Source organism: Sturnira hondurensis, unplaced genomic scaffold (assembly GCF_014824575.4).
Source record: "Sturnira hondurensis isolate 20B ecotype Veracruz unplaced genomic scaffold, ASM1482457v3 Scaffold0018728, whole genome shotgun sequence".
Classification (NCBI taxonomy): Eukaryota; Metazoa; Chordata; class Mammalia; order Chiroptera; family Phyllostomidae; genus Sturnira; species Sturnira hondurensis.
This window is the reverse complement of record NW_028091359.1, coordinates 20,558,237-20,576,651: the sequence shown is the minus strand read 5'-3', so window position 1 is coordinate 20,576,651 and position 18,415 is coordinate 20,558,237. Positions and strand designations below refer to the sequence as shown.

Sequence of the window (18,415 nt, the reverse complement as noted above, 5' to 3'; positions counted from 1 at the left end):
AAGGACGAGAGGGACAGTTACAGTGAAGACTGCTGAGCCCACAGCAGAGACAGACCTGGGGGGGGATGGCAGCTCTCACACTGCCCTGCGGCCTCCTGCGTCGCTCTGGAACCTGACCCAAGGAGAGCGGTTAGAGTGAGGCGGGCACATCTCAGCTGGGGCTGAGGGAGGATTTTCCCAATGCCAGAAGCCCTAGAGGATTCCACCTACGACAAGGACGATGCTCTTGGCTCGGAAGGCCTTCAAAGACGACACAAGAGTTCTAGGGAGGAAAGTTCCTCTCCAGGAACCCCCAAACCCCACATCACTTCCCTTTGGTCACTCACTCAGTCACTCAATAATACAGGCAGGTGGCCATGCATACAAAGCTGAGAGCCCAGCACACCCAAAGCACCCAATAGTTGTAGCTACTCTTACTGTTAATAACAAGCATTTGTCATGTGCTTCCCGTGTGCCCAGCACCATGCCACACGCTGAGAGAACTGCAGGAGGGGAGTCAGAGTGGTGTGAGACACGGCCCCGCCGCCCAGGAGTATGCACATCAGCAGGGGGAAGAAGACATTCCTAAAAGTAGGCAGCACTAAAGGGCCCGGGGCCCCTGGGGTGCTCCTGCTGTGTTAACTCACTGTCCAGGGCCCCTGGGCCTCAGAGCCACAGGCAAGGACTCTCAGATGCAAGTATTATTAGTTGCTTGCAAACAAGTGCCATCCCATCCTGTTCCTTGCTGGCTGCCAGAGCCTCCCTCTGGTCCAGTGGCCCCTCCCCCCCCACAGGACAAAGGAGTCAACCATGACCCTCTATGGCAGTCACGTAATCCGTGCCCTTGCCAGTGGAACATGAGGGGACACCTGCTGGTGGCTTTGAGGAAAGAGTTCCTCAATGTTTCCCTAAAGAGATGTGACATGTCTCTACCCAGAGCCACAGCCACCACCTTGGGCGGTGAGGGATGAAGCCTGAGAGCAAAACAGATGGGGATGGCAGAGGGGAACGAGGAAGGACCTGCCTGCCCATGACCAGGCTGGGCTGCAAGTCGCCTGGGGCCTTCCGGTCAGGCGAGCTGACGGATTTCGCTCACTGTGTGGGCCAGTTGAGGCAGAGTGTTCTCAGAACCACAGCTTCAGAAAACAGATGCAGAGGGACAAGCGTGTGGGCACTGCTCCCATCCTCACTTGGCTCACACCCACACGTGAACACACACGCGTCTGCATGCACACTCCACGTGTCAGGCTACAGATGGTCCCATGGGGGATGTTGCCCTTCCCTCCATTGAAGCATCGAGGGAAGAGCCTGGCCTACAAAAAGACAGTCCCAAGAAATTGGCAAGAACGCTGCCCCCAACCCAAATAGCAGGTCCCGAATCCTCCAAGTTCAGGAATGGCCAATTCCACAGCATGCCTGCCTTTCTGCCCTGAAGAGGGGAGCTGGCTCAGGAAGGAGGGCCGTTTGTAAATCTGACTGTGCTGGGAGCAAGTTCCCCTTGAATGAGGCATGGAGCCCACCGGCCTTGTCACTCCTCTGGCCTGGCCTGTCTGAGCCAAAGACGCCCCCTCCGGGACATCAACTCTCTTTCTAGACCACAGAAGAGAGTGTCCAAGCAACAGTCTCCCACCACGTGGTTGGAACAGCCAGCACGTGGTGTTCACACCACCACCCAAACACCACCAAGGCCTGGGCCCTCTGCAAAGCCAAGGGCAGGAAAGGTGTGGCACCATTCGGAGGTGTCCTTGGGTAAATGCCCAGTTTCCCTAAATGACTCAAGTGTTCCATCAAGCTCAATAAATTCCCTGGGGCCCTCGTGTGTGTCACCACCATTGTCATCAACTGTGACATGGCCATGAATCATTTATGTTCAGATGTGTTCTCGCTGTCTTTTTCTAGGAAAAACTAAACATGTGGAATGAGCCCCATGTGCTGGTGTCTGGTCTGCTGAGCATCACATGCATGATCCCACTGAGACCTCATGTCTCAGATGTACAGAGGACCGATGCTGACAGGCAAGGTCCTGAAAGGTAAGTGACGGACCGAGGTCACACCAAAGCTAAGAGATAGAACCAGGACCCAAACCCAGCACCCTGGGTTCTTGATGAAAGGGTCCCAGTAACCCAAAAATGAGTCCAGATCAAACATATATTTCAACTGGTTGATGGACTGAGGGTGACTAGAGACCAAGGGGTTCCAGCCTCCCTTCTAAAGAAACCAGACTGATGTCCGAGAGGAGTGTTCTCCTCACGTGCCCTTGTGCTGTTGAGTGAGGGAGGCAGGTCTGAGGGGACCGTGGACTGACAGGGAATTCAGGGGTGTGTAGGACTGAACCCCGGTTGTTCCCAGCACAGTGTGTGAACCTCTCCGAGACACAGTTTCCTCATCCATACCACGTGACAACACTTCCTGTGTGAGGGTGACAAACACCTGGCATGACGCCTGCTTGCTCAAGGTCATCTCTCTCCCCACTCTGAGGGACGGAAAAAGAGAGCGAGGATGGCTACCTGGAAACCCTAAAGTAACGATGCTCCACTGGACAAAATCACCCAGTGATGTGGTCTGACCACATCTGGAAGAAGATGCACATTCCATCTGGGGCAGAGCCCGGCCTTCTCAAGTTGGGCCAAAGAGTCAGGAACCAGGTGGATAAGAGAACGAGGGCAGCGATGTGGAAAGAGGCAGGCAGGAGAGAAGCGGAGGGGCACACGGAGCCTTCGCCAGGGCATCAGGAGGGCTCCAGCGACCACCTGGCCCCTCTCCCACTCAACCCCTGCTCATCCAAGCCACAGCGCATGTCCTCCCCACCTGCATGTCCCAGGGACAGACTGCTCACTGCTTTCAAGGCTTCCTGTCCAATGCGGAAGAGCCCGGCTCTTGAAAAGGTCTTCTGTGCACTGAGTGGAAATCCCGCCATGTCTAGTGTTGGCATCTTAGACCTGTCCACTCCATGCTGCACACAACTGCCCCTGTCTGTCCTTAGCGTCTGCTGGCCTCCCAGCTAATCCCCTCTGGCTCCGTCACCCACCCTCAGCCACCCTGGCTTCCCAGCCCTCAGCGCACTTCTCAGCAGCTTACCCGTGAGCGAGTTCTCCTCTGGGGGAATGAGAAAAAGGGGTGGAGCACTTTCTCATGGTCAGCTTGAAGCCACCTCATTTCAGCCGAGGTGTGAGGACCAACTGGTGTCCTGAAGGGAGCATGTGTCCTCTGGGCCAACACAAACCTCGCTTCCTTACAAATGGGTTTCGTGAGTTGTTTCAATTTAGCAAATTCAACCTGAGGGACCCAGTGCATGAGGATGATCACCGAGGGGGACATGTGCCTATCTGGGCCGGGTAAATAAGCCCTAGCAGGGCTGCCCAGCCTTCTGGCATCTCTGGGCCACACTGGAAGAAGAAGAGTTGTCTTGGGCCACACATTAAATACATTGCAACATGTAATCACCAAAAAATCTCATAATGTTTTATGTAAATTTACTATTTTGTGTTGGGCCAGACATTCACAGATACCCCTGGGGCATAGAGGCAGGGGCCTCTGGGAGAGAAAGATGCTAATTTCTTGCTGGATGTGATGGCCCTAATCAGGAAGTCCTCTGAGGTCCAAAACAGGGTCTTCTTTCCCACTAACAGCACAAACACAGGAGGGAGGCCGACTCAGACTGTGACAGGGCACAGCGAGGGGTAGGGGGCCAAAAAGGGATTTGGAATGAGGTCCAGAACTCTAGGTGTCCAGGAAATATTAAGATGTCCTCCCCCCTCCCCCCCACAGGTGTGAGTTGGGGAAGGGACACATGGAGCAAGGCCATTGAGAGCTGCTTTGTAGAGCAAAGGCTCCAGGACATGGGGCCACACCTGCCCAGACTCACTATGGCAGCCCAGTAAAGTTGGAAGGATATGGGAGTGCTGGCAGGTGTAGCCAATTGTAGGAGGAGTCAGAAATGGCGGGGATTTAAAACCCAGACACAGCAGCCATTAAAAGAGAGAGAACCACGCAGCTGTGGCAGTGCAGGAGAGAAAGCCACATGGTTTTGGCCAGAGTGGGGACCCCTGCAGCTTTAGTAGAGGGAACCACCATGTGGCTTTAGCAGAGAATTGCCACTTGGCTTTGGCAGAGTGGCGACCCGCCCCCCATAGCTCTGGTGGCGGAAAGAACCATGTGGTTTTGGCCAGAGTGCAGACCCCTGCAGCTCTGGTAGAAGAGGACCACGCAGCTCTGGAGTGCTCCCTTTGGCCGTGAGGCCTGGAAAGCAGGAGAGACTTTGCCTGGAAGAAGGGTGAAAGAACTCTTGCCAGTAGACCATGAGAAGGTGCCACATGGCTTTGGAGTAATTAGAGATCCTGCCTGGATGGCGACACAGCTGAAGGTGCCAGCGGCCTGAAACATGGACGCGTGCTCTTTTCCTGAATTAAGGCAGGGGGAGAAGGAAGCACTGTGGGCATCTGTGGGTATCCAAAAAGACTTTGATGTTTTAATGGGGACATTGGGTTACTACTTTAAGTCTGTATAGCTTTAAATAAACCTTTCCTTTCCACAAATCTCTGGCATTGAGAGACATCTTTCCTCTGGCGGTGGACATAACAAACCTTGGCCCCTGCTTGCTCTGTAACAGTTTTTGGCGTCCCTGGGTGGGCCAAATATTGCCCCACGGACCCCAGTTCTGTAACAAGACCATTGTTCTGAGCACCCCGGCCTGCCTGCGGGTACTCTGCCCAGATAGTTGCAGCCTAGTGCTCCTCTCCTGCCACTAGGGGTCAGGGCAGACCCGCACATCAACCACAAAGGCTGGGAGAAATTCACCAGACAGCTCCCTGCTTTAGGTGGTCCAAGTTCGGAGGCTGCTGGGTGACCTTCACCTCCCAGGCCCGCTAGTGCCCTGCTGCATGATGAGTTGAACAGAGGGCTGGGCTAGCTCAGGGCTTCTCAAAATGTGCCTCACACGGGCTTTATGTTGGAACCTCAAGAAGCATCACTTTTTCTGTTCATTTCAGGAGGGACCAACAAAAGCTTCAATAGCTGGCAGTGGCTGAGAGTAGCATTTAAGAACAACAGTCTAGAGATCAGTATTTTTCCAATGTGAGTAATATATAGATCCCTTATAAATAAAAATATTCTGGCAAGACTCCAGGAATATGTCCATAGACGGCCCCCGACCCCAGTGCAACCTGCCTACTTACTCATGTATTTCAATTGTGAGTTTCACTGCAGAAGTTTAGTCTCTAAGACTGGAAATATATTTTTCATATCACTCACTAAGTAAAAATGCAAAACTTAAAAGTGTAGAACTGGCAGGTTCTTGAGGATACCACCAAGCACCTGCTCAGAAGCAGGTCCAGTTGTGCATAAACCAACTGTTCTGTTTCTCATGAAGAAATGCTGACGTGGACAGCCAGGGGAACGGAAGCCAGATGGGGAGAAGAGCTACTCCCAGTGGTGGGAGGCGCCAGGAGCACATTAGCAGAGGCCCTGAGGCCCCTACTCCCTGGGGCCGTGAGGCGCTGCTTCCCAGCAGGGGGCGAAGGGTCCCTGCAATGCACGGTGGGGGAGGACGGCGCAAAGTGCTTTCAGCCCTGGGAACCCTCAGGTATGTTCCCATGCACATGTGAGATGAGAACTGGGGCAGGAAGGAGAGAAAACACACAACTTTTCTTCCTGGAGTCATTTCAAGCACCATTTCTTATAAGAACAATTTTGTGGAAGTCTGGATAAGAAACCCCAAGAGGAATGTCAATAATTCTGATACCACAGCACCACCCAAGGTGCCTAGGAAGAAATACCAAACTGGAGACAGTTTCCTGAGCCAGGGCAGACCCCAGGCCCAGCCACGGGCACAGCCCAAACACCAGAATCCCCAGCCTCCAGCTCAGGCCTCCACTGCCTGGGACACCTGAAGGCTACGATGGAATGGAAGGGGCAAGAGAGCTCGGTTCCTCAGCAGGGAGGTTGGCTCTGTGCAACAGACCCCACGGACCAGGACAGTCCCCTCCCTCACCCCACAGCACCCCCTGGGACATAGGCGTGGAAGCTAAATGTAGAAGCAGGTGTCTTCAGCCTACAGCTGGAAGGGTTCCGGGTTGAAAAGAAAAACAGCCTGGATTACTGAGTCAGGACAAGTAATAACAAAGTCCTGAAGCATCTCCCTCTCTTGGCAACCACTCCAGTTACACACGCTGGAGTTGGTCCAGAGGCAGGGACTGGAACTCGGCCTCGGGTCACACCCCTCTCAACACACAACTAGAGGGAGCTGCTGGGTCGTTTTATCCACAGGGCACCATAGGCAGAGTGTCCACAGCCTACAAGCTCTTCCAGGTAGTAAAAATATTGTAAAGGTGAAAAAACAATTGTTAATTCCAAAGTACAGAAAGCAACCTACAAAGCTGAATGTAACAACTGTTTCCTTAGATGTCTGCAGTCCACTATAGCTCACATTGCATACAAATCACATTTACTGTGGGACCTGAGAGCACTCCACAGGCTTGCCGTGGTGTAGTGTGGAGCCTCCACCAGCAGTTTTTCTATTTACCTGGTCTCACTTTCACCCCACCCCCTGCTGGGCTAGCCGACCTGGCTCCCTCTCTCCTCCCCCGTCTTCTCCCTTGGCCCCCTTTCCTCTTGACCTCTCAATTTCTCCTGTTTCACCCTGGCCGCTACTGTCCATCAGGACAGAAATAGATGTCCCAGGAATCTCCCACCAGCCTAGACAAGCAGCTCGGCTCCTGCCCACACCCTCATGAGGAATCCTGGCAGCTGGCCCTCAGGGCCAGCAGGGCCCTGCCCTGCCCTCTGCGTCCAGCCTGGCAGCGAGGGACAGACCCCAGGCTTGCCCAGGCCAGGCTAGCACGGGTGGAATCTTAATTGAGTCGGGAACCCGGGGGCTGTGTCCTGTGGTCCTTAGGAACACAGGCTTCGGAATGCAGCAGCCACAGACTTGTCTCTGGGATCTGTTGGGTGACCTGGGACAAATTACTGTGTCTCTTTGAGTCTCAGTTTTCTCACATGTAAAATTATTCTCCTAATTAGTAAAACTGGGTATGAATTATTATGCCAAAATGACCATACCCATAATAATAGCCTTACCCACAGGGCACAGAGGACGAGAGGATGTCTGTTAAGTGTTCACTTTACAAGACAATAACAGCAGTGAACACCTTCCCCGGGCATTTAGTTGTCCCAGGCTCCAAACAACCCTAGGACAGAGGTCTCATTATCATCCCTGCATCACTGATGAGAAAACTGAAGCATCCAGACGTTCAAGACTGTGCCCAGAATCACACAGCTGGGATTCCAAGACAGGCAGGTCGAACCTTCGCCCCACACACTATCCCTAGAATGGGAGCTTTATAAATCATTTTGCAAAGGGCAATTCAGCAGAACATTGACCAATGGACCAGAAAACCTGGGTCCAAAACAAGGCTTTACCTCTGAGTAGGTACACAGCTTCGAGCAGTCCTGAGGGCTCTTGTCCTGCCCCGTTGTGTGTGAGTGGAAATAACAAGACCCACTGTGCCAACTGCAGGGTGACAGCCAGGCTCAGATCAGATGCTGGAGGTAAGTGCTGTCTGGACCAGCAAGCACTTGGCAAGCACGTGACAGTGAGCCTTTTTATACCATGCAAGTGACATGGCTGTCCCAGCTCCGCTTGAATACTTCCAGGGACAGGGAGCTCACTACTTATTTTAGTAGCTCATTCTGCTTAGAAAGTTCTTCCCTTTGCAAGGTTCATGGGCACTTGCCTCTAACTCCATCACAGTGGCCCTGGCCAGGTCCTCCAGTGCCCTGCCAGCTGGGAAACGTCCTTGCAGTATGCCACACTGGCTGCAGAAGACACCTAGGACTTATGTCCTTGCTCCTGTCATTCTGTCCCAGGCACCCTGACTACAGAGAGAGGCAGACAGAAGCAGTAATACACTTGGTTTGCGCTGGCTCCTCTCTGTTCTTTCCCTGTCCCTCTTGTCAACCTCTTGGCCAGGAAGAGATAACCCAGATCACGGAAGAATGTGGAGGATGCAGCAGACGCTGTTGGCTGCTCCCACCACTCACGCTTCCTGATGCCCCTACCCTCTGCAAACACCTGTGCTGCCCCTGCTGGTCCTGCCGCCTCTGCTGGCACTCGGGCCCTGGGTCAGGGCCATGTGGACCTTGGACCTCTTCCCTTGCTTGTCCTGACCCTCCCTGCCACAGCAATCCTCAGCCACTCTTGTGTCATACCTTAAAAGACTCCAGGAATCCCCCATGGCCCCCATTCTCAAACTTGTCCTCTTCTGGGCCCAGTCCCAGCATGGCCTGTGTGCGGGCATGAAGCTCATCATGAAGGTTATCCAAGAGGGCGGCCCTCGTCCGGTCCTGCAAGGAAAGAGGGTGGAGTGGTACAGCTGGCACTGACAAGAGAGATGCATCCACTCCCTGGGGGCTCCAGACACCTGGCCTGAGGGCTGCTATTCTGGCCAACTGCAGCTTGGTGATGGTGAGGGCCTGGGGCCAGGCTGGGCTCCACCCTCACAAATATTGCAACTGACACCACAGCTCCACACCCAGCCCTCTGCTCTCTTCCCTCTGCTCCTTCTCCCCAGGCCATCCCACCCTCCCAGCTCTATGCTGCTGACTCCCATTCCCTATCTCTACCCCAAGCCCCAAAACCATGTACCCAATGGGCCACTGCTACTCTCCATCCCCTTGTCCCTCCAGAGCAATACATGCAACCTCCAGGGGGCGCCATTCACCCAGACAAGAACTAGCCCTTTCAGCAACCCAGCCTTTTGCAGGCACCTCCAGATCAGCAGGTCCTGACTACTCATCTCCCAGTGGTCCCCATGTCCGCAAAGGGTCCAAGCTGAAGGCCTAAGTGCCACCCCACAACTCCACTTCCACCTTCCCTTTATATAGAAGTCCATCAAGTCTTCCTGATGGACCCCAAATCACTTCCTCCCGCACCTGGTGTAAGCAAGTTGCCACCATGTCCCTTGGACTCCTGTAATAGCTTCTGACTGGCCACCCTTCCTGCCCCCACCTTTCACCGTGCCCTCCCCACCACTGGCAGAGTAATCATCTAATGTGCACATCAAACATCACCCTCCAGCTCGGTCCTTTAACAGGGCCTATCACCTCTAGCTCAGAGCCCTTCTTCCCATGGCCCAACCAACATCTCCAGCTGAGTCCCCACCATCCATTCCTCACAAGACCCTCTCTCAGGCCAGATCAAACCCTCTGGAGCTCCCTCGCAGGGCCATGCTCTGATCTGCTCCAATTCTTTGCTCTTGCTGTTTCCCATGTCCGAAATAACACCACCTTCCCTTCCCTCCTGGCAAAAGGCTCATCAGATATCCAGGTTTGGCAGTGGAAGGGCCACCTCCTCTAAGCCTTCCCTGAACCCACCCTAGTCCCCCAGAGGCCCAGGCGGTCACAGCACCTGCTGGCCTCCATCACAGCCCAGAGCTGGAAAACTTATCATACCTGTCTGCTAATGGCTCCTCCCACCAGCCTGTGAGCTCTCTAAGGACAGAAGCCGAGTCTCATTTACACCCAGGAAACAGAACGGAGGCTGGCACACAGTAGGTGCCCAATTAACAATTGGTGAATAGTTGACTAGACCTGAAGTTTGGGCTTAGTTTCCACAAGAAGGCTGAAAACTTAGAGGGGCAAAGACAATGTTCCCCGTCTTGAACAGCCCCAGGAACAGAGACCCCCCGGCAGCAGCTGGCTAGCAGGAGGACAAAGGGAAGAAACCGCGCTCTCACCTCCAGCTTTGCAAACTTGTCCGACTTGCAGCAAGCATTCTCCGCATTGGTGAGTTTAGTGAGCAGAAACTCCCTGAACTCCGGGCCCTGGAACAGACCAGAAGCCCAGAACTCTCTCAGCCTTGTAATGGGAAGGCAGAACAGGGGATCAGGAGCGCCCCTAAAAAGTCCCTTCTGGCATTTGATCATTTTTAGCCCAGGCCACGCCCACCTGCTAAGATACCAACACGGAAGCCAGCTTCCCTGATCCCGGGAAATCAACCCTCCACACCCACAGTGCCATTCCCACGGCTAGAGGCAATTTTTGCCCAAGGCTCCCAGGACTGCAGCATGATACAAAAACACTTCTTTCAGCAGAAATTCAAGCACCCTGACAGGAGACCCTGTGCAAAGCCAGGCTGGTGGCAGGAGGAGAGGTGAGCAGAGACCCCATGTGAGGAGACCTCCACCCCTGCTGATAAAGGCCCTGCTCATGTTCCCAGCCCAGACTTAGCCCCACTTCTCCCACTGCCATTCAGGGGCGGGAACCCCGAGTCTTGGACATGAGAGGAGCAGGAAGAAGAACATCTTACCTTCTGGAAAACAGGGGGGCTGGGCAGAGGTGGGCCAAAGGCAGGCACATCTTCCCGTGCAGTGACCGAGACCTGAAACAGGGTCTCCGTGTGGGTGAGGAGGAAAGAGACCAAACCCAAGGGCTATAATGCACTCCACGTGTGCCATGCCCTGGCCCTAGGGGAGCACTGCTTCCCATGACAGATCCCCTCTCCTCCTCCCCACTTGCCCCTGTGAGCCATCGCCAGCACGGCGGAGTTCCCAGAAGTGAGGCTGGATGGCATGGAACCGTCCCCATGCTCCCATCTGCACTGCTGGAGGCCAGAAGCAACTGACAAGATGACTAACAGGGTTGAGGAGCAGCCTGGGACCCTAACTCTAGCGCAGTACAAGTGGATTATCTCGTGATCGCAGTGAATTGGGATGCTCAGCCTCCAGAGAAGGCACAGTGAGAATTATTAGCCCTGTTTCACTGATCAGGACACAGATGCCCAGAGCCTTGAAGTGGTCCCCAAAGCACCCAGGTGATTAGCCACAGAGATGAACAGAGAATCCAGAAGCTGCTCTTGGGTTCTTCCCCAAGACACTGACTCCCAAATAAATGCCAACTGCATGGGCTCCACCCCAAGCCTCCTGAATCCGCAGCTCTGAGGCAGAGCCAGGAATCTGCAGCTGTTAAATGGGCCTGAGAGCTTCTGCGCACTAGGCGGACTAGTGTTTGGAAGCCCTGACCCCACACACAGGGTCAGTCACTCTGGGTGAGGCTTGAACTATCAGTGCAGGGCCCAGGCTGGGAACTGGGGGTGGAGGACATCGAGGTGTGCTGTGTGGTGCAGAGGGGTGTACCAGGATCAGGGGCGGGCGGGGGGCGAGGAACGTGTGCACCTCGGGCCAGCCTGTGGAGGCATAAATGAATGGAGTGAGAACCCCAAGGTGTTCTGCATGGGGTCTCCCTGGCCTGGGACAGGTCCCACACCCCATCTCCCCTCTGCATTCAGATGCCCTGGTTTCACTCGTTCTCAGCCCATGAGGCCGCAGGCCTCTCTGGGGACTCTGCACTCTCTCCCCCTTCCCCAGGCGAGCAGCCGCTGATTTGAGCCCAGCCCTGGCACACCGCCAGCTGCCTGGCCTGTGAAGTAGGGCAGATGCTGAGAGTCAGCCAGAGTGGGTGAGCAGGCAGCTCAGAGCCAGGCCAAGGAAAGACCCTGCCAGAATCTGGAGGGGGAGGAAGGGGGAGAGGGCTGGTCAATACCCAGCTCAAGGCTCTCTCTGCCTGAGCATGAGCTGACTGCAGGGCCCAGACTGCAGTGACCACAGTCAGGAACCAGGGTAGGTTTGGCTGCTGTGATTTCTGGCTGGTTCCAGCAATCAAACGCAGGTCCCCACCCCCATCCACCATGCACCCATAGCACCATTCAAGAATTGCATCCACAGAGCCAGCATCTGGGGAGAAGGTGGTGGGAAGGCCCCAGACAGGCTGCTGTCTGGGACAAGGCCAGAGGCCCGGCCCAGCCCTCCCCTCTTCCCACCTCGACACCCCCATCTCGGCCTGCACCACAGTGGGTAGTGCTGACTGAAGCGTCTATGTTCTTAAATCCACTGAGTGTCCCAGACAGACACGTTCACTGCAGCAGTCACCCAAGCAGGGGACAGGATCCTTTCTTGTGACAGCCCCATTCATCTTCTATCCCCATTATGTTCCCTCTGCTGACCCCTTTCCAGCAAAGCGCGGGGCCTTTGTTGTTCCCTCCTCTTGGGGACGGTTGGGTTGCTGGGCTGAAAGCAGAAGCTGCCTCAACACAGCCCCACCTTCCTGTTTTCTAAACTCAGCGCAGGCCGCCCAGCAGGGGCCGGAGCAGGGCTGAGAGGCAGCAATCACCAGGGAAGGGACTCAAGGCTGGAAAGAGGAAGGAGGCTGGGGGCATGAGTAATGAGGAGGTACCAAGACACAGGGAACCTCACAGGATCCCCGAGCCCAGTGTGGCCTGGAAGCCTCACAGACCCCCAGAGGCTGCTCAAGCAACGGATAAGCAGTGAGGGGATGACAGACAGAGCCAGGGCCCCTCTCCACTGATCTGCTTCATAAAAGACTCCTGAGACCTTTGCAAGATTTCAGGGATCCGGGTCAGGGACAGGGTGACCTCAGGCAGAGAGAGGAGGGAGTCCTGGTGAGGGCTCAGATACCACAGGCAGATCTGAACAGGGACACCAGCTCTACCGCTTTTGTGGCCTCAGGCCTTAAGTGATGTAAGCTCTCTGCCTCAATGTCCTGAATGTCTCTGCCTAAAACAGTGGTAAAGAAAGGCCCTGCCTGGCCAGGAGCTTGTGAGGATTCAAAAAGACTATTTTTAAGGGCCTAGCACAGTGCTTGGCCTGGAGCCAACACTCGGGGAGGGGCAACCACTGTCACCCAGTGCTTTATTTTTTTACTTTCTCTACTAATATACACCTAATAAAGGACACCTGGAGTACTACAGCATTCCCCCAAACCACGTCTTAATCCATCCATCTCTCTCTCTCTCTCTCTCTCTCTCACACACACACACACACACACATACACACACACTCAACTCCCCCTCCATCCACTCCCGAACATCTTAGGGCAGGAAGGAACTGAGAGGCTGTCTAGTCCTGCTCCCTCGCCTCATACAAATAGAATCAGGAGCCCAGAGGGAGAAGAAACTAGCCCAAGGGCACACAGCAGTCAGAGGCAGGCCAAGAACTAGACCCCAGGGTTCTTGAGACTCTAGGTCTAGGGCCCTTTCCTATACCCACTCCTTCCCTTCCCTTCCCTTCCCTTCCCTTCCCTTCCTTTCCTTTCCTTTCCTTTCCGTTCCTTCCCTTCCCTTTCCCTTTCCCTTTCCCTTCCCTTCCCTTCCTATTGTTTGTCCTCCCCAGTGGGGGCTTCCCAGGGCATTGCTGAGCCCCTGGGAAACCTTTCCCACCCTCCTTTTCCATAGCCTCTAAGCCTGCAAGGGTTAGCTAAGGTCTTCTTTCACCCTGGGCCCCCTGAGGGATCTAACTAGGTCCCGCTCAGTCACCAGGGTTATTGCTGGGGTTGTGGAGGAACAGGTTTGGGGAGACCTTGGAAGACTGGGCTCCCTCCCTGCCCCCTGCCTCCCTGGTCCCCATTCAACCTCCAACCTCAATGTTTTCCTGACAGGTGGAGCCCAAGGTCCCACATCCCAGGGACAGCCTGGCTCTTCCTGGGCATCCACTTCTCTGCTTCCCAACACCTCTCAGGAAAGTGCTTTCACCTGGACCATGTGCTGTGGCTGGGAAGACTTGGTAAAGACTTCCAGCATCAAAGCGGGAGGTGGGGTGCTGATTCGCCCGCCTCTCATTTTTCCCTGTATAGTCCCACACTGCTAAGCTCCCAGGAAAGTGGAGAAGCCAGTTAGCTGAGCTCCATTTCCTATCAGAAACTAAAAGCTAATGCTAAATAGCCAAAAAAGGCCCCATTCTGCCAGCAGAGGCCCAGTAGACAAGCCACACACATGTTGTGACTGCCTGACCGGGTCAGGGGGCCCCCCATCACACCGATTTACTTTGGGGGTCCTGATCAATAGCTCTCTGCCTCTCCTGGCTGTTGGAGGAACCCGCTGGCTGCCTGGGTGGCCCAGCGGCTGAACTGCACTCACTGGCTCTTCTGTCTCTTCCCTGCAGGCTGGTTCTCTATGTCACGTCCATGGGCCCCACCCCTGGCACACAGGAGGCACTGAATGAATGAAACGCTTCCACCAACAAACCCAGCAGCTGTTTGAAATGAATGCCGACTCTGGTCGAAGCAGGTGAGCCCGTAGCCTTCAAAGAAATGCCCAAACCATGCTCAGGAAAATGCCAAGGAAATGCTCCTCTTAACTTTCCAGCCAAAACTGCTCAGTGACAGAGAAACATGAATATGAACATGGGCACAGAAAGAAATAAGCTCTCTTTCATAAAAACAGGAGAGAGATATGGGGTGTGCGGTTTTTTTGAAGCCTGTACTTGGATTTAAAGTTGATGTGAACTTTGCACTTAATATATCTGAGTTTGTACAGCTACGAAAATTATATGACATCATTTTCTTTTCCCAAAATCTTCAGGCCAAACAGATACTTCATGCAGATGGCCATGAAGCGCCAGGGCTTCATAAGCCCCAGAACCATTGCTGGCCCTTTATCATACAGGAAATGTTTTCAGGCCTGAGTTTCCCATTAGCAATGACAGGCTGTCCCTCTAACAGTGGTCCCTAACACTGTGGGGAGCAGGCAGCCCTCTGAGAGCCTCAGCTATGGCCTCTTCCCCTAGAACACGCAAAGAAGCACATAAACGCAACACGTATGTGCAAGGGGTGCAGAGACCGTCTAACATCCACCTTAGGAACCCTGCTTCAGCCTATTCGTGATGCAGAGAAACTGCTGCCACAGAGGCTGGCATTATTTCTCGTGGAGAAGAGGAGGGGAGAGTTGGTGACAGCCATCAGGGAGGGCAGGGCGAGGGCCCCTGAGGAAGATGGGCTCCCCAGCATTGGTGAGGATTTTGAGCCTGTCTGAAAGACTGCTTATTGGTCAGGAGGCTGAGACCCATAGTCCCACTCCCGGGAAGTCTTCAAATTAACATCGCCTGTTTATTCCAGAACAGCTGAACCAGAGGGGCTACCCAGTGGTCAGGGTCTACCAGGCCCCTGCTCTCCCCACTTTTCACCATAAACACCAACGTTTCTTTCTCTCCTTTGTTCCCACCTGCCTTCCTTTCCCTCCCAGGACAGTTCCCTCTACTTTTTCTTCCTTCCCCCTGGTTTTGCCTCACTCACTAGCAAGTGGCATTACCAGATCCCAAACAGGAGCACCTGGACTTCTCGACCCTTCAGACAGATGCTGTCGAGCCTCAAGGGACCTGATGGATGAGATGGCCCTCAGAAGGTGCTCTCCACCACGAGTCCAGCCCCCAAAGCCCAGAAACCTGAGAACCATGGAAAATCAATCACACCAAACCTAGAAGTGACATCGTGGAGAATGGCCCAAGGAAACACTGAGAACTCGTGCTTCCTGCTATCACTGAATCCATAAAGCACAGAGAGGTGCCTAGGCCGCCGCTTCCTCCAGCGAGACTGTCCCCTTACCTTGTAGTACGGGGTCTCCGTGCCCGAGCTCTCAGCCTGCACTACGATGTAGGCATGTAAAAAGTTGGAGGCAATCATATCTGGGACAAACGGTGTGTTTTCTTCTTGGAAGATGATGGCCACAATGTCATTGCCAATGTGTCTCTTTCTCTGGAGCTAAACAAAAAGTGTTTCATTGTTATAAGCCAGTTGGGAATATCCTGAAAGCAGAATAGATCTATACAGGAAATTCCTCATTATTATATCTTTATACACAAACCCTGGGACTTGGAGACCTAACCCTCCAGGGAGCTTTTTATTTTAATCTTTAGAAGCCATCAAAAAGAATAAAAATGGGGGAGTTGCCCAAGTTGTTAGGGAGAGGCTGGCAAGTACCCCACTGAGCTCTACAGCGTACAGAGCTCTGACTTGGGTCCCAGGGAAAAGGGTTAAAAGTTGAGGCCTAGGTTTTGTCCTGGAAGAGCCTGTGATTGACCCAGGAGAAACACAAACACAGGTAAAGGTACCTGAGAACAGGAACAAAGCCCCTCACACACAAATGCCTGGCACTGGGGGGTGTAGAGGGCAGGGAAGAAGGCAAAGTAAGAGGCCTGATGGTAATCTGAGAAAGCTTCCTGGAAGAAGAGATGGAGGGGGACACCTGATGGAAATGTGGATAAGCAGGGATGGGGGGGCAATCATTCTATATCAATGGGGCGAGGAGCCATGCTTAGAGAAACGGGCAACATGGCTCGGTGGGGGTCATGGGGGAGAAAGAAACCCAACCCCAATTCAGTCCCCCAAACTGTGCCAGGTGTTTCCACAGGTGATTTCAATCAGCAAGCACCTGCTGTGTGTAGGGGCCACACTGGGATATTCACATGCATGATTTCAAATGTCAAGACCCTCCCGCACACCAAGTCCTGGGTGGGCACTCATCTACGCTTTTGTTCCTTTATTAAGCACCCACTGCATGCAGGCCCTATGCTTCACTTTGAGTTTCTCACTGACTGAGCGTGTGCTATATTCGGAGCCCAGTGCTGTGCACTTTACACAAATTGTCTCATGTATTCCAGACACATCATCCCATTTCTTGGGAAGAGAAAATTAATATTTATTCAGTTCTTGCCAACAGCCAATCCCAATATACTTCCCACTTTGCACAGGTGAGACTGAAAGAGAGCCAGGCAGACAGCAGCCCTCAGCCCCAGGCTGGGCAGGGGGCGAGGGGGCCGTGAGCGGACGGGACTGGAGGTGAAACACTGAGAGAAAACCTACTTTGGATACAAAAAGAGTCCTGCTCCCATTTGTTTCCAGAACATTCAGTAGTTATTTTAGAGCCAAATCACAGTCCCATTTGCCAATTTCCTTTTCTCCCCAAAGAAGCCAAGCACTGTTTATAATATTACATCTGTGTTCCCTCCCCAGCTCGCTGATGAGAAACGGATGGGTCAGCGTCTGGTGAAAGGCCCACCTTCCCTTCTTATCTTCCTAGAGACTGAAAGGGAGGAAAGAACAGGATGGGGCCAATGGTAGGGCAGTCAGGGGTCAGCTGCTGGCTTCAGGGCTCAACAAGAACAAAGCCAGGCCCCTTCCTGGGGACGCGCAGCCGTCAGAAGCAGCAAATGCGAGGGTGAGTGGGAGAACCCTGGAAACGAAGGTCCCATCTAGGTTTCCCCAGCTGAGGCAGAGAGACTGGATTCCTGCCCGCAGGCAGATGTGGTGAGAGAGGAGGCCGAGAGACAAGAAAAGCTGGGGCTCGAGGGCTGGCTCGTGAAATAACCAGCCTTACATCGCTGGGGCAGGAAGGAGGGCAAAGGCCTAGTGGCCTGGAGAGTGCACAGCTGTTAGATAGGAAGCCTGCCACAGCCAGGCAGTACACCATGTACACCAAGTACACCAAGCCCTACATTCATGGGCACCATGGGCGATGTCCACAACAACACACTGACATGCATGGCACTGTCCCCACCTAGCAGATGAGAAAAAAGAGGCCACAAGATTCTTGCCCAGAATCTCATGCTCCTAAGTGCAGGGCTGGCATCAAGCTGCCATCTGGAGACCTGTCCCCTGCGCGTCACCACATCCCACGTGACCAGGGCACCTGGGCTCTGCTCCCAGCTCTACCCCACTCAGCTGGGAAACAGTCTTTTCACCACGCCAGGCTGCAGCTTCCCCTTGGTCAAAGCGCACGCGTAACCATGAGCCCTGCTGTCCTGGCATACGTCAGCAGCACTGACGCGCGGCCTTGGTGAGATGAGATAACGCGATAGAACAGGGTCAGACGAGAGCACATTGAACAGACTGGCTCTTGGTTATGAAAGGGAGGAGGGCAAAGGGGCGGGCAGTCCTTCAGGTAGATCGGCCCTGGGACCAGAAGCAGGCTTTCACCTCACACGCCCCAGGCTCCCAGAGCCCTCCCGGCCCAGGTTACCTGCTGGGCGTCTCCCTCGGTAAAGGGCAGCTTTGTGGAGACGTGAAACATGATCTCCCTGTCCCGAAATATCGTGTACACTGACTCCGCCCCTGTCTGTCCGTGGGTCACATCCAGGCCTCCTCGGAAACTGTCAGTAAAAAAACAGGGCAAGCACCACAGAGAGAGAGTGAGGGTTAGTGGGCGACCTGGCGCATCCTCCCCTGAGAACATGGGGGGCAGGTGAAGGAGGAGGGGCTGTGGAGCTCTGAGGGCTGAGACTGGGGGAGGGGGGGCAGCGAGGGGGAGGGGGCACCCCAGGCCTGTAGACCTGCTTTTCTGAGCAGACAAGCCCTGGTAAACCTATAAGACAAAGGTAAACCCTGGTAAACCTAAAAGACAAAGGCAGAATCTCTATTCCAAGGGTCATGTGGGAAAGGAGGTCATCCACCCACAACTCCAGACAAATGCTGTCCCCAGTGCCAGTGGCCCCCAAGGCTGGGCACAGGCCTTTGCTCTCTGCAAGGTCATGCCCAAGTCCTCTGCCCAGAGCCAGGGCAACCAGCCATCCTGTTAGATGATGGTGAGCCCCCCAGAAGTATCCAAAATCAGCCTGAAGGGGTGACACATGCTTGACTTCTGCCCAGCCAGTGCCTG

The 18,415-nt window shown here is 54.2% G+C and overlaps 1 protein-coding gene across 7 annotated transcripts in view; it reads right to left on the bottom strand.

Annotated features, from left to right (window-relative positions):
• RAP1GAP2 (RAP1 GTPase activating protein 2) overlaps positions 1-18,415 on the bottom strand; it is a 223,428-nt gene that overhangs the window by 15,208 nt on the left and 189,805 nt on the right. For all 7 annotated transcript variants that reach the window (XM_037069725.1, XM_037069722.1, XM_037069721.1 and 4 more), the window contains 5 exons: positions 17,780-17,909; positions 15,367-15,522; positions 10,283-10,354; positions 9,711-9,797; positions 8,185-8,319 (listed from right to left, as the gene is read on the bottom strand). In XM_037069725.1, coding sequence (XP_036925620.1) covers positions 8,185-8,319; positions 9,711-9,797; positions 10,283-10,354; positions 15,367-15,522; positions 17,780-17,909 — 580 coding nt within the window. The remainder of the gene's footprint in view (positions 1-8,184; positions 8,320-9,710; positions 9,798-10,282; positions 10,355-15,366; positions 15,523-17,779; positions 17,910-18,415) is intronic.